Source organism: Galeopterus variegatus, unplaced genomic scaffold, assembly GCF_000696425.1.
Source record: "Galeopterus variegatus unplaced genomic scaffold, G_variegatus-3.0.2 Scaffold8306, whole genome shotgun sequence".
Lineage (NCBI taxonomy): Eukaryota > Metazoa > Chordata > Mammalia > Dermoptera > Cynocephalidae > Galeopterus > Galeopterus variegatus.
The window spans coordinates 78,846-91,298 of NW_007734417.1; the positions used below are offsets into that span (position 1 = coordinate 78,846).

General features: G+C 40.6%; 1 protein-coding gene across 1 annotated transcript in view; it reads left to right on the plus strand.

Moving 5' to 3' along the window:
• The window catches only part of LOC103608329 (probable serine carboxypeptidase CPVL), a gene marked incomplete at its 3' end in the record, with an annotated part of 49,486 nt that extends 38,613 nt beyond the window's left edge, over positions 1 to 10,873 (plus strand). Inside the window, exons 8-9 of the mRNA XM_008592778.1 lie at positions 10,107 to 10,229; positions 10,742 to 10,873. Of these exons, the coding sequence (XP_008591000.1) occupies positions 10,107 to 10,229; positions 10,742 to 10,873 (255 nt within the window). The remainder of the gene's footprint in view (positions 1 to 10,106; positions 10,230 to 10,741) is intronic.
• Between the last annotated feature and the right edge of the window lie 1,580 nt (positions 10,874 to 12,453).

Consider the following 12,453-nt stretch of genomic DNA (forward strand, 5'->3'; position numbering starts at 1 on the left):
GATGTTTTGTTTTACTAGAAGTTCAACTAGACTTACTCTTAAAGCAGTTACCTAGACTTACTCTTAAAGCATCTATATATAATTGCAGTTTTAACATAGGACCAACCCACCCTCCCTCTCTCTACCACCACCACCAAAAAAAAAAGTTGTTATAGGTTTTCCATTAAGGAAAATCCTTTCTTGTCTGAACTTCTAACTGCCTCACACTGTTAGGGAGGCTGAACAAATAATACTGCTCAATTTGTAGGGTCATCCTTGAAAACTAAATGCATAAAGTCAGAAATGGGTTTTTTTTTGCTTTTCAATGCAAATGCACTAGACCTAAATATCCTTCACATTTGTGTGCTGTGAATGAGGGTAGCCTGATGCTTAAAGGGTCTGGAGCAGCTGTTCAGAGCCCCGACGCTGGGGTAAGGGAGTCTGGAAATAACAAGAGCACATACTGCATAGGGTTGTTTTGAGCATTTAATTAGACAGTCCTCCACAAATATTGACCAGTTACTATCTGTGGTGAATGCCCAACACGGGATGACTGTAATTACCCTTCATGCTGAAAAGCTGCATTAATATATCGTGACTCCTGAGCACACGGCCTAGCCCACGTGGAGGGGAACCGAAGTGTTGGTGGAAGCTCTGCTCACTACTTGATGGGACGTGGCACTGTCCCCTCTATTATTTTGAAACCATTTTTAAAAGAAATAGTTCACTTTATCTAAAAGACGAAGATGGAGCTTAGAGGTTAATGTGAGTAATTTTGTATATTTCTTTGTTTTTTTATAGGGGTAGTCGCAAAATGTGCCAGGACCCACCCCAGGCTCCTTGCCCCACAGTGTAGGTTGTGGCGTGGCCACACCAGTGGGCTGAGTGTGGACCTGCAGTTGGCATGAAGGGGAAGGGAGAAGCTGATTTGTCTCCTCTCTTTCTTCTCTGCGTTTCTGCCCAGAACACCAACTGGAATTAATTTTCTCTAAAAAGAGACAAATGTGTCTATAAATCACCCTCCTTGAGGCATAAAAAAATGTACTTCAAAAAGAGAAACAAGCTGTGTTTAATTCCCATAATTAACTTTCTGTATAAGTGTTATCCTTTCTGAGCCAGTAACTATTAGTGAGATTGCTCTTGTTCTTGAGGTGCAGACACACTTTAGTATCCTCTCAAGTGTGCATGAGCCCAGCTGGAAGTTAAAGTGACACAGACCTCACTGAAAGGCAGGCAGGTGACGGGATGAAGGGGACTGTCCATTGTTCTCGGAGCATGTGGATGCATGGGCCACTCTAGGGAAGGAGTCAGGGCCATGGGTGGCTGTGGCAATGGATGGGAGCGCTTCCAGAATGGCAGGGCATGTGGTTAAAACTGGGCATCTCTTCTCCATCAGCAGAAAGGGCAGACTTTTTATAAGCAGCTTTGCAGCTATAGTTAATTTGAGGCCCAAATACAGGCAAAATTTTGAAGCTATTTAAAAATTAGTTAGTGAGCTTAATGGGATACTTTATCTTCATCCGCCTGAGTGAAGTCCTGTTGGGTGCACAGTGTGCGACAATCTTTGCTGAAATTATGACAGCCCATTCAATTAGTTAGTGAGCTTAATGGGATACTTTATCTTCATCCGCCTGAGTGAAGTCCTGTTGGGCGCACAGTGTGCGACAATCTTTGCTGAAATTATGACAGCCCATTCGGTTGAGGCGGCAGGCTCCACTACGCGGGAGCCACGCTTGTTTAATTTGCTCTGTACGATACTAAGCACCACGTTTAATGAGTGCAACAGAGTGGCTTTATGCAAGGCTGTCATTAGATAAGAAAAATATCGATGCTGTTTCTCTCCAGCATCTTTTCATCTTTCTTTCACTGACCTTCACTCCCTGCACTATGTCCCAGGCCCTGGGGACTTTCCGTTCTACTCTATTATCTTCCAGGGCCATCCTGTGCCTAACCTCCCACCTTCAACCTTCCTTTTCCCAGCTGTGTTGTGCTCAGGTTCTGTCTCTCCATGCTCCTTCCATCCCTGTCATGTCCATTCTGTTTCTTTCCCCCATCCTGACTTGATATCAGCTCAATGTCCATTAGAAAGGGTCTGATAAATTAAACCTAATGTGGTGCACTGTCAACATGTTTGTATTTGGATAGAGAACAAAGCCTACCCTCTGGAAAGATATTTGTAGTAGGGGGAATTCGAGCACTGGCATGTAAATGGAGGGGTGGCATCTAAGGTGTGGTAGGAGAGCTGTCCCAGCAGTAGCCTTTCATTCTGTGTAGGCCTGCACATTATCCTATTAACCCAGCCCTGGCATCATTGAATTTGGTGGCTAGAAGGGAGCCTTCAAGAACATCTAGTTCACGTGTTTCATTTGTGGAGCTTGTTTGGGAATATCGACTGAGAATGGATCCTGTGGCTGGCATTGTGCAAAGTACTGTTTCATGCATTACCTTGTTTAGACCTCACAGCCACCCCATCAAGGAGGTGCTATTATTATCATTCCCATTTTACAGGTGAGGTGACTGAGGCTTAGAGAGGTAGGTAGGTGTGCCTTACCAGCCAGAAAGTGGAGGAGCCAGAATTAAAACCTAAGTGGTCAGACAACAGAGTCTGAGGACTGAAGTGAAGAAATTAGCTGAGGGTTGTCACCCTGCTTGCAGAGATGCTCCCTGGAGCTGAGTGCTCTTTCCCCAGCTCTCCAGGACCTGCCTCTTCCCGTAAAACACAGCCACTTTCCCAAGGAGAGAGTCAAACTTCCCCTTCCATATTTCCTGCAGAATCTCTAGATTTATCCATCTTATGCAAACAGAGAAGTAGTTCCCTAGCTTCTTGGATATTTCTGTCTTTCTGGCCAAGACTTAGTTTTAATCATAAAGACTTGGCTTTGATCATAAAGTTTTATAGAGTAAATGGAAGTTTCAAGTGATATAAAGACTTGAAGTCCTTGGAATGCAATTACTTCTCAAGGCTTGGAACTTACTGAATTTTATTAGATAACATTCAAGCTGTTTTAGCTCTTAAGCCCATGACAAATGTCCATTTTCAGTTATATTCATCTGCACTTGCCAATATTTTCTTTTAGAATTGAAAACGGATTTGAGACTATTTAATGAGTTTAATATTACAAAAATCAAGGTTTAAGCTTCAACCTGAAGAACTGAACAAGAACATATGGAAATGTTTGTAAGTTGGGCCTTTGGCTTTTGGATAGCATATGCAAATAAAATCAGGGTGTATTTACTGATTCTTTAGTTGCATGAAAACGAATATAAATAATCAGAAGTCATTATAAGCTTAGTCTGACGTGAACTACCATGTTGGACCAAGCAGCCCAGAGACATAAATAGTACCTGATTAGATGAGACATCTAGGTTGGGGACAGGAAATGCTAAGTTAAATCTGTTATGCAGCTTCAACCTTCTGAATTCTATCTGCAGTGAACAAACAAAGGACTCTGTTTGTTGACTGAGGCCCAGTGTGTTCACACTCTTTATTTAAAAGTCAAATTAACTGTAGTCTCCATTTTAAACAAAAGGGTTTATTCATCTGGTTGAGTCACCTGGCTTCAAGCTGGGTTTCTCCAAATTGGCACTGAGGTCAGAGTAAGTGGGGGAAGCGTGCATCTTGTTCTAGGCCTGTCACTGGCGGATTTTTTTTTAAAGCAGCATCCTTTCAATATTAAATAAAAATACATCATTTGGAAAGGCAGCATGGACCTTTGCATAAATTTATGTGACTGAAAGTTGGCTACAGATCAAAATGTTTTTGCTATAGGTCTATGCCTGTAGACTTAGCAAGTTTCTTTTTAAGGTCATATTCAAGAGAAATAGATGCTTTGATAAAGTCATATTCTTGTTAGAAGCCTTTTTTTTTTAATTGCAGCAATGTGGTCTTGAAATTAGATGACGCATGGTCTAGAAATGTCTAGGAAGTTGTAGAGATTACCACAACACTGAAGTTCCAGCTTCCCTCCTTCATTAATTTTCTGAATTGGCCATTTTAAGGCCATACTTCTGCTCTCCTGAGGGGAAATAGTGGTACCAAGTGAAGTAAGATGCTACCCCAAGGCTAGATGAAGTCAAGGTCACACTAGCCTAATCCTGTCCTCTTGTCCGCTCCATTGTGTGGTACTCCATTTCACTTAGGTTTTTCACCAGTTTTTGTGGCTTTCTATGGATTTTCAATGTGTGTACAATTCTCTGCAAGGCATTGAAGTTCTCTTGTTCGCTTTGTTCTGCTCCCATAGACGGGAGGTGGCTCTACCACAGCTCATGCCCGGGAAGAGCTTGAAGACAAGGCATTGGTGATGACTCTTTCCAGAAGGTCAGCCCAGCTTATTTCCTTCTGAGAAGAGGAGTTCTCACCAGCCCAGTGGTGAATTCTTCAGAGGCATCATTCCAGCTGAGTGGCTGGGGGAGTGGGGGCAGAGCAGCGCAAGGGGCTCAGAATGACCCTTGGGCTCCTCAACATACCATTGCTGAAGTTGACAATGTTCCTTTCCACTTGCCAGGCAGAGGTTAGGAGCTGAGGCCTGGGGATGGTAAAACTTTGTGTCTGGGTTTAGGAGCGTCCCATTTCAAAAGCCACTGCTCACGGTCACCGATAAAGTTCTGAATATTTTACTGTGAAATGCATACCTAGAAGCCAGGCAGAGAATGAGTATAACTGCATCTATTTTTTTTCTACTAAGCTTCAGTAAGAAATGTAGCCAACTGAGAGTAGCTTAAACAATAGTAACTGCTAACATATGTGAGATTTCTGTAAGAGGACATTGTTTTCATTATAGTATTATTCTCTGACACTATTTTTTTTCCTTCTGGAGGAGCTGCTTGAAGCTTGGTTTTAGATATAAAATCTTCCCCCCCCTCCTTAAAAGTAACCAGGTGGCAGGGGTACAGTAAGTCAGCTATGAATATTGTTGAAACATGTAAGAAGGGAGAGATTCATATGGAATTCACAATTACAAGTTTCTTTAAGTACAATGCCATTGTGCTTTTACACATCTGGATAATTAACCAAGCATTACATTCTCTCTAGACTATTTTTACAAGTACAATGTACGCCTCACGTGATTTCCATTAGGCAGCTCCAAATGTCATTTAAGAACTCAGAAAGATTGCAGACCAAGATTCAAAACTACTACTCAGCTATGATGTTGAGACGTTTTTCTCTCAAGGGGGAAATAAAAGACTGAGAACTGAATTCTGAGATCCTTCTGATGTAAGAGGAGAATTGGAGGTTTATTGCTTCTTTAAGCCCCAGCAAATACAAGCATGTACAAACACACCCTAATATTTCTGGTCCTTCGTGTTAGAGGTAAGCTCAAAATATGATCATCGTGGGAAATATTAACCAAACAAGAGCAGTGCTGGAAATTGCAACTCGAAGCTCCTTTAAATATTAGAAGGGAATAATAAGGCAGACTAGAATCCTGATGTGTTGATTGTTAACCTAGCTTGACTTGTCATGTTAGATCTATATGTTTATCTGACTGAGTTCCTCATTTGAAGGTCACTGCTGAATTCTAAATTTATATATATGTGTTCAGATAGTTTCTGGCCTTTTCCTCTTTCCTTTTATAATTGCTTTGATGTTGCTTTGAGCTTTTATGAGGCCAGGGTCTGATCCCATAGTAGAAGGTTGATGATAATTGACAGACTTCAGGGGCTTTGTTGACCAGCTGCTGCCCACAGTGGTGAACACTGTGGGGAGGTCAGAAAAGCCACAGGACTGAAAGTGCTGGTTGTTGTTGCTGATGTTGTCATTATGGGGAGAACTCAGAACAAAAGGAGCAGGAGTTCATAAAATTATAGGATCATAATTGTAAGCCTCAGGGACCATATATCCCGTTTCTAATCCATAAGATAATTGTGTCTAAATTCTTCCCCCGAAATAAGGTTTCTATTTAAAATATATACAGGAAGGGAAAAACTAGGTAAAATAAAACGTACTTGATTTATTGTCTGGTTGTCTTTTGGAGGGCTTGTGGTGGTCAGAGAATTGTTAAATCAAGAAATAAATGATTCAAGAAGAATAAGTAAGTCTGATCTCACAAAAAGAAAATATGTTTCAACAGGGACAGCAAAAATAATTGAAATTTTATTAGTGTTTTGATGTCTGATTTCCATTAAAAAATCCTATAATTGTCTACTGTGTGAGAGCCAAGTCATTCAACCAATGGAATGATTAATGAAAAAGGCAATGAAGAATTTGTCACACTGATACAAAGCAAGGAAGTGTGTGATAGTCATTAGAAAGGAAAAAAATGAGGTAAACATCATCACTGTTAGGTTAACAGATGTGGACTGGGTTATAGAACTCCCCACCTCCCTGACTTATCTTCCTACATGGTCAGCTTAGCAAGCACAGAGTGGATAAACCCAAGGTTTGATCCCAGTGACCCATAGTGTGTTCCAGGACCATTGATTGAAATGTGAGTGGATATGAGAAATGATAGCTGTGGAGACAACTAAGCTTGGATAGAATTCCAGCTTACGTATGTGACTGAAATGCACAGACCCTTGTTTTCACCATTGTAAAATATAGGAAAATAATGTTTACCTTAAATTGGCTCAAATGAAAGTAGGTGAAATAGCCTGGGTCATAGTATATGCTCAAAAACTGAGTAGGTATTTCTCTTCTTGATTTTCTGCCCAAATATATCCCAGGTACACATGATGGTCACAGAAGGAATTTAAAGTGCATGCCCTTCTATCTCAGAAAGAGTCAAGAGAGGTGTTTTATTACCACGTCTTATAACAAGACAGGTTGAATGTTAGTATCACTAGAAGATATACTTTTTAGCATTTGCATCAGTTTCCAGTGAAGAAAAAATATTTAGAAGTAATACCAGATAAGTCATTCATTTATTAAATATATTTTTATGTACCTACTTTGTGCTGGGCAATACACACATTATGGGACTAATAATTCATGAAATGGTAAACATTGCTCTATCACTTTTGAGTGATAGTGCACTAGTGTATTTTCATAGTGTATTTTCAAAAGAAATTATGAGCTTAATGCAGGCAAATTCTATGCTTTGCTCATTTTTGTGTCTCCTCAAATGTCTAGCATAATGCCTTTGACAGAAGAGTTGCCCAATAAGCCATGATTGAATAAAGACTGTGTGATAATACATCCTTACCAGTGAAATGAGTACTCAAAGAAATGAGCTTTTGTGTCTTCTTAAAGAAATTTTATTTGATAAATGTTCACTTATTGTCACTAACAAGAATATAGCACAGGTATGCAACAAACCAAATTGTGGTTAGATAAACACATCTTTCTGTTATCACAAGGAAGCTAAAATGTACTCACTAGTATGAGTGGATAAATTGCTTTGATTCAGTACTTTGCCTACATAATTATTATTGCATAGGAGGGCTTCATCAGTGAGGGGATCTTGTATAAATTACACAAATTAAATTCTTTTATCATAACTTGGAGTTTTGGAGTAGGTCAGACCAGGTGAAATCCTGGCTCTACCACTTAACCTCTCTGAGTCCTCATCTAGCAAGGGGACTAATGCTGTCTCCAGTCTATGGTTATGGGAGGGACTAAATGAGAGCTCTCAGGGGTTCCCAGCTTTTGAACTACAGACCCCGGGAGAGGCTTGGAGATATTATGAAGGGTCTGTAAACTCACAGGCACCTACATAATGCCGCTAGTCTGTTTTGAACACACATGCATTGCTGTTTTTCAAATGCATGTAGATTCATTTAAGATTCATTCATTCAACAACCGTTTATTGAACACTAACATAACAGCATCAAGCAAAGGCACAGATAAATGAAACGGATGAGTATTCCTGTGTTCATGAATCTTACATTCTAGTATGGGTAGAGATATAACAAAATACGAGATAGATTCATTCATTCAACAACCGTTTATTGAACACTAACATAACAGCATCAAGCAAAGGCACAAATAAATGAAACGGATGAGTATTCCTGTGTTCATGAATCTTACATTCTAGTATGGGTAGAGATATAACAAAATACGAGATAAATAAGTAAAAGCTCTTTGGAGAGTGATAAGGATTAAGAGGAAAAATAAAGGAGAGAAGGGAAATATAAAGTATGAAAAAGTGGGTCTTAAAATTTTTTAGATAGATTGGCCAGGGAAGGCATCCCTCAGCCAGTCTCATTTAAGGAAATGAAGGAATTAGGCATACTGTGATCTGGGGAAGAGCATTCCAGGCGGAGGGAAATGCTAATGCGAAGGCCCTGGCAGGCAGATGCCTGGCATGTGCAAGGGACAGTATGGACCCAGTGGGGCTGGGGAGCAATGAGCAAGAGGGCAGGAAGGGATGAGGTCAGGGAAGGGAGCAGAGCATGTCAGCCCCTATGCCTCATAAAAAACACTCGCTTTTACTCTGAGGGAGATAGGAAGTCACAAAAGGGTTTGAGCAGAGGAGTGGCATGATCTGATTTAAGTTTTAGTAGGAGAACTGTCTTGAAGACAGACTGGATGGAGGTAAGGACAAGAGAAGGGGAGCAGTGAGGAGGTGCTGCAATAGTCCAAGCAAGAGTTGATGGGGTGATGACCTGGAGCATGGGCCGTGGAGTGGGCGTGTCAGAAGACACCGGACTCTGGACTTATTCTAATTGAATATGCAGGGTTGACGTGCTTGGCTGATATGGAGCTCTGTAGGTGTGAGAGAAAGAGAGAGACATAAAGAATGACACCAGGAGGTTCGGCCTGAGCAACCAGGACAACAGAGTCAATGTGAATTAAAAGGGAGGCTGAGCAGGGCTTGGGGATTGAGAGCTTCGTTTTGAACATATGAAGTTAAATATTAGATGTACAAGTGGAGGTGTCAAGAATAACTTTTTTGTTTATAGCAGTTTTAGTTTTACAGGGAAATTGAGCAGAGAGTTCCCAAACCCTCCCCCCGCCATATATACAGTTTCTCCTGTTATTGACGTTACATTAGTGTGTACATTTGTTACAATTATGAGTCAATATTGATATATTATTATCAAGTTAATTTTTTTATCAGGGTTTCCTCTTGGTATTGTACAGTTAGTTCTATGGGTTTTGCCTAATGCATGATGTCATATATTCACCATTACAGTCTCATACAGAATAGTTTTGCTGCCTTAAAAATCCTCTGTGTTCCACCTACTCATGCCTCCCCCCTTCCCTCATTGACTGAAATCCTGGCAACCACTGATTTTTTTTTTTTCATTATCTCAAACATTTATTATTTCTTGTATTGGAAACATTCAAAATCCTCTCTTCTAGCTAATTGAAACTATACAATAATTTTTTGTTAGTTATATAGTGCTGTAGAGCACTGGATATTATTCCTCCTATCTGGCTGTACTTTTGTATCTGTCAAGCAACCTCCCGCCATCCCCTGTTCCCCCTACCTTTCCTAGCCTCTGGGAACTGCCACTCTACTCTCTACGTCTATGTGACCAACTTTCTTAGCAAGAAGGCAACTTTTTGATGGAAAAAATGCAAAATTATTTTTTAAATATTCCTTAACCAACAGTAGCTCTTTTTCAGTATAGTCTAAAAGTAGAGCTAATTGTCATGTTTGTTAAGGGAAAGGGCGTCCACAAAACACTTTGACCTTAAAAAAGGACCTTGTACTGGAAAAGGTTGGAAATAGAGATAAGTTCAAGTGAAAATTTTAGTGGTGAATAAATATTATTTAACTTTTCTTCTCCTATTCCTTTAATACATGTTGATTTCAAAATTTCCGTTATTATACAGATTTTGAAATCTTAATTTTGGACTTGAGGTTCTTTTTTTCCCCTTTAATCAATCTTTGAATGGAACTTTCTGGTAAGAAAAGCCCAGTGGGTAACAGAATTGTGTTCACTGGCCCATGTTATTCTACTTTGGAAGGAAATTCGGATGTTCACTTACGACATGTTCACCTATTATTTTTTGTGCATTTAACCTGTGACTTACATGTCACTTGGTGCTGTTTGGGACGATAAAACAAGTGGGAGAGACAGAGCTCTTTGTCACTGTGGAGTTTACAGTGTGCCGTTAAGAAACAGCCGGTACACGTGATGTGGAAGTGCCGCTGCTCTGCTGTTAGTTTAATGCACTGAGGTGTATAACAGGACGAGCACCAGTTTGTGACAGTCTGTTCCAACCCCTTCCTTCTCAGTCCTACGCGGGGAAGTACGTGCCGGCCATCGCGCACTACATCCACACCCGCAACCCCAGGAGCCAGCTGTGGATCAACCTGAAAGGAATTGCTCTTGGAGATGCATATTCTGATCCTGAATCAGTAGGTGTCTCCTTTTTTCTTTCCCTCTTGTCCTTTAAGGAGATTAAACCCCCTTTAATCACATGGAAGGCTCCTCTTACTTTAGAGGTCTAACTTGATAAAGGGAAATACCAGTTGGCTTCATGGCTTAAATCTAATTTTTACCAAATGTTTCAACTTATCACCCTATATTGGCTGTCAGTGCAAGTGTGTGTGTGTGTGTGTGTGTGTGTGTGTGTGTGTGTGTGTGTTGGGTTGTGTGTGTTTTTGTATGTTTATGTTTTGTGCATGTTGTGTATGTTTTTGTGTGTTGTGTGTTTATGTCGTGTGTGTGCTGTATGTGTATGTTTGTGTTTCATGCTCTGTGTGTGTGTGTGTGTGTGTGTGCATGCGCACCTGAGTGTAATTGTCTTACTTGGCTAATTCTGGCACAAGATAATACTTACAAAGGGTTATTTCACCAAGCAAATTGGTTTCCCTAACTTCTCTCTTTCTTTCTCTGTGGCATTTTTGCATGTCTCTTTTGTCCTCAGATTATAGGGGGCTATGCAGATTTCCTGTTCCAAATTGGCTTGTTGGATGAGAAGCAGAGAAACTACTTCCGGAAGCAGTGCAATGAGTGCATAAAACACATCAAGCAGCAGGAGTGGTTTCAGGCCTTTGAAGTGAGTTCTGGGGCCCTGCGTTGCCAAGAGCAATTGAAACCCACTGAGGAGAGGAGGGGTCAGTAGACACGCCTGGTGCTCAAGCTTCTTTTTGTTAATGAAGGTGCATCTGTTATGCTGTCAAAGATTGGGAGGCGGGACGAGCAGGTTCCTGGTGAAGAAAAGAACTGTATTTCTTTGAATTTACTTCAGCTGTATTTTCAACCCAAGATCATCTTGGAGTGTTTATCTAACCATGTTTTTCATTAACTGTTTTGGTTTCTTTAAAGGCTGTGTAGGCTCTAAAGGTGTACCCTGTCATGTGGAGATCAGAAGAAAGGCAGCCTAGGAAGTAGATGTGTATGCTTCGACGTAGGCTGTAAACCATTTGCAAGTGTTGTACACACAGACAGGGCTTCAGCTGGAGGAGTGACCAGTGTGTAACAAATGTCACATGCTCCTGTGTGTCAGGAACAAAGATTATAAAGTGTAGTAATTTGCAACTTTTATAAGGAGCCGTTGGTATTTGTGAAAATTGTTACATTAATCCCCTAAAATTAAAAATCCGATAATATGGTTATATTCTTCACCCTTTTGGTTTTGGTTTTGGTTATTTAAAATATAAGTGTATACTAAATATTCAGATGCAGGAAGTTGGGTTTTTTTGCCAGTTCAGACAAAGGCAATGTGTAGATGATCTTCCTTAGGAGATTTTGCTACATTTACTATAGAGCCATTATGTTTGATGCATCAGTAAATGAGGCAAGGACTGCATTTTGAGGACTTTAATCTGTTTATTAGACATACATTCTATAACAATACTACCTAACATCAATTGTTATTAAGGGAGAAGCCTGATATTAATAGCCTTCTGGGCATAGCAGGTCAGCTGGTGCAGATCAAAACAGGAGACATGCAAACTTGGGGAAAAGGTCGGTAACATAAAGTTATCATCCATTTTACAAATGGGGTGCCAGGACACTACCTAAAGTTCCCCAAGGCAGTGACTGCCCTTGCTATGAATTCTGACAGCAGCAAGCTGTGTAAATGGGTCCAGCGAGGAAATTCCTGATCCATCCTACAGGACACTGAGGGGCTCCCCTTTCTCCGTGTCAGGACACTAAATGTGACTGCAAAGTGTGGATTCAGAATTTCTCTTGCAATTGTTAATGCAATGAGAGGGATCTTATCAGAGACATATAGGATCATGCTTCAACTTGCAATGACAGTATTTTCAAGACTGGTTTTAAGCTGTCTGCAGTGGTCATCAGAAAGGGGGAAGAGGAGGGAACCTTTAGAATTTAGAATTAATATGAAATTTTATGTAGCATGAGACAAATTTGCAAGTGATACATTTGAGATGTTTTAAAAGAAGCACATCTGGATTAAGCAGTGTCAAGAACAAGAACATTTGAGAGCCTCAAAGGTGTAAAGAAAACAGAAAGATGACGTTGGTGCATGACACAGTAGCCTAAATGCCCACAGGGTTAGTGAGACTGTTGAGAAGTTCAGGTATTTTATGTTTTCAGAGATAATGGGAAGATGACCCAGGAGGTTATGCAGAGTCTCTCCCAAACCAGATTCATGGGGGGGGGGGGGGG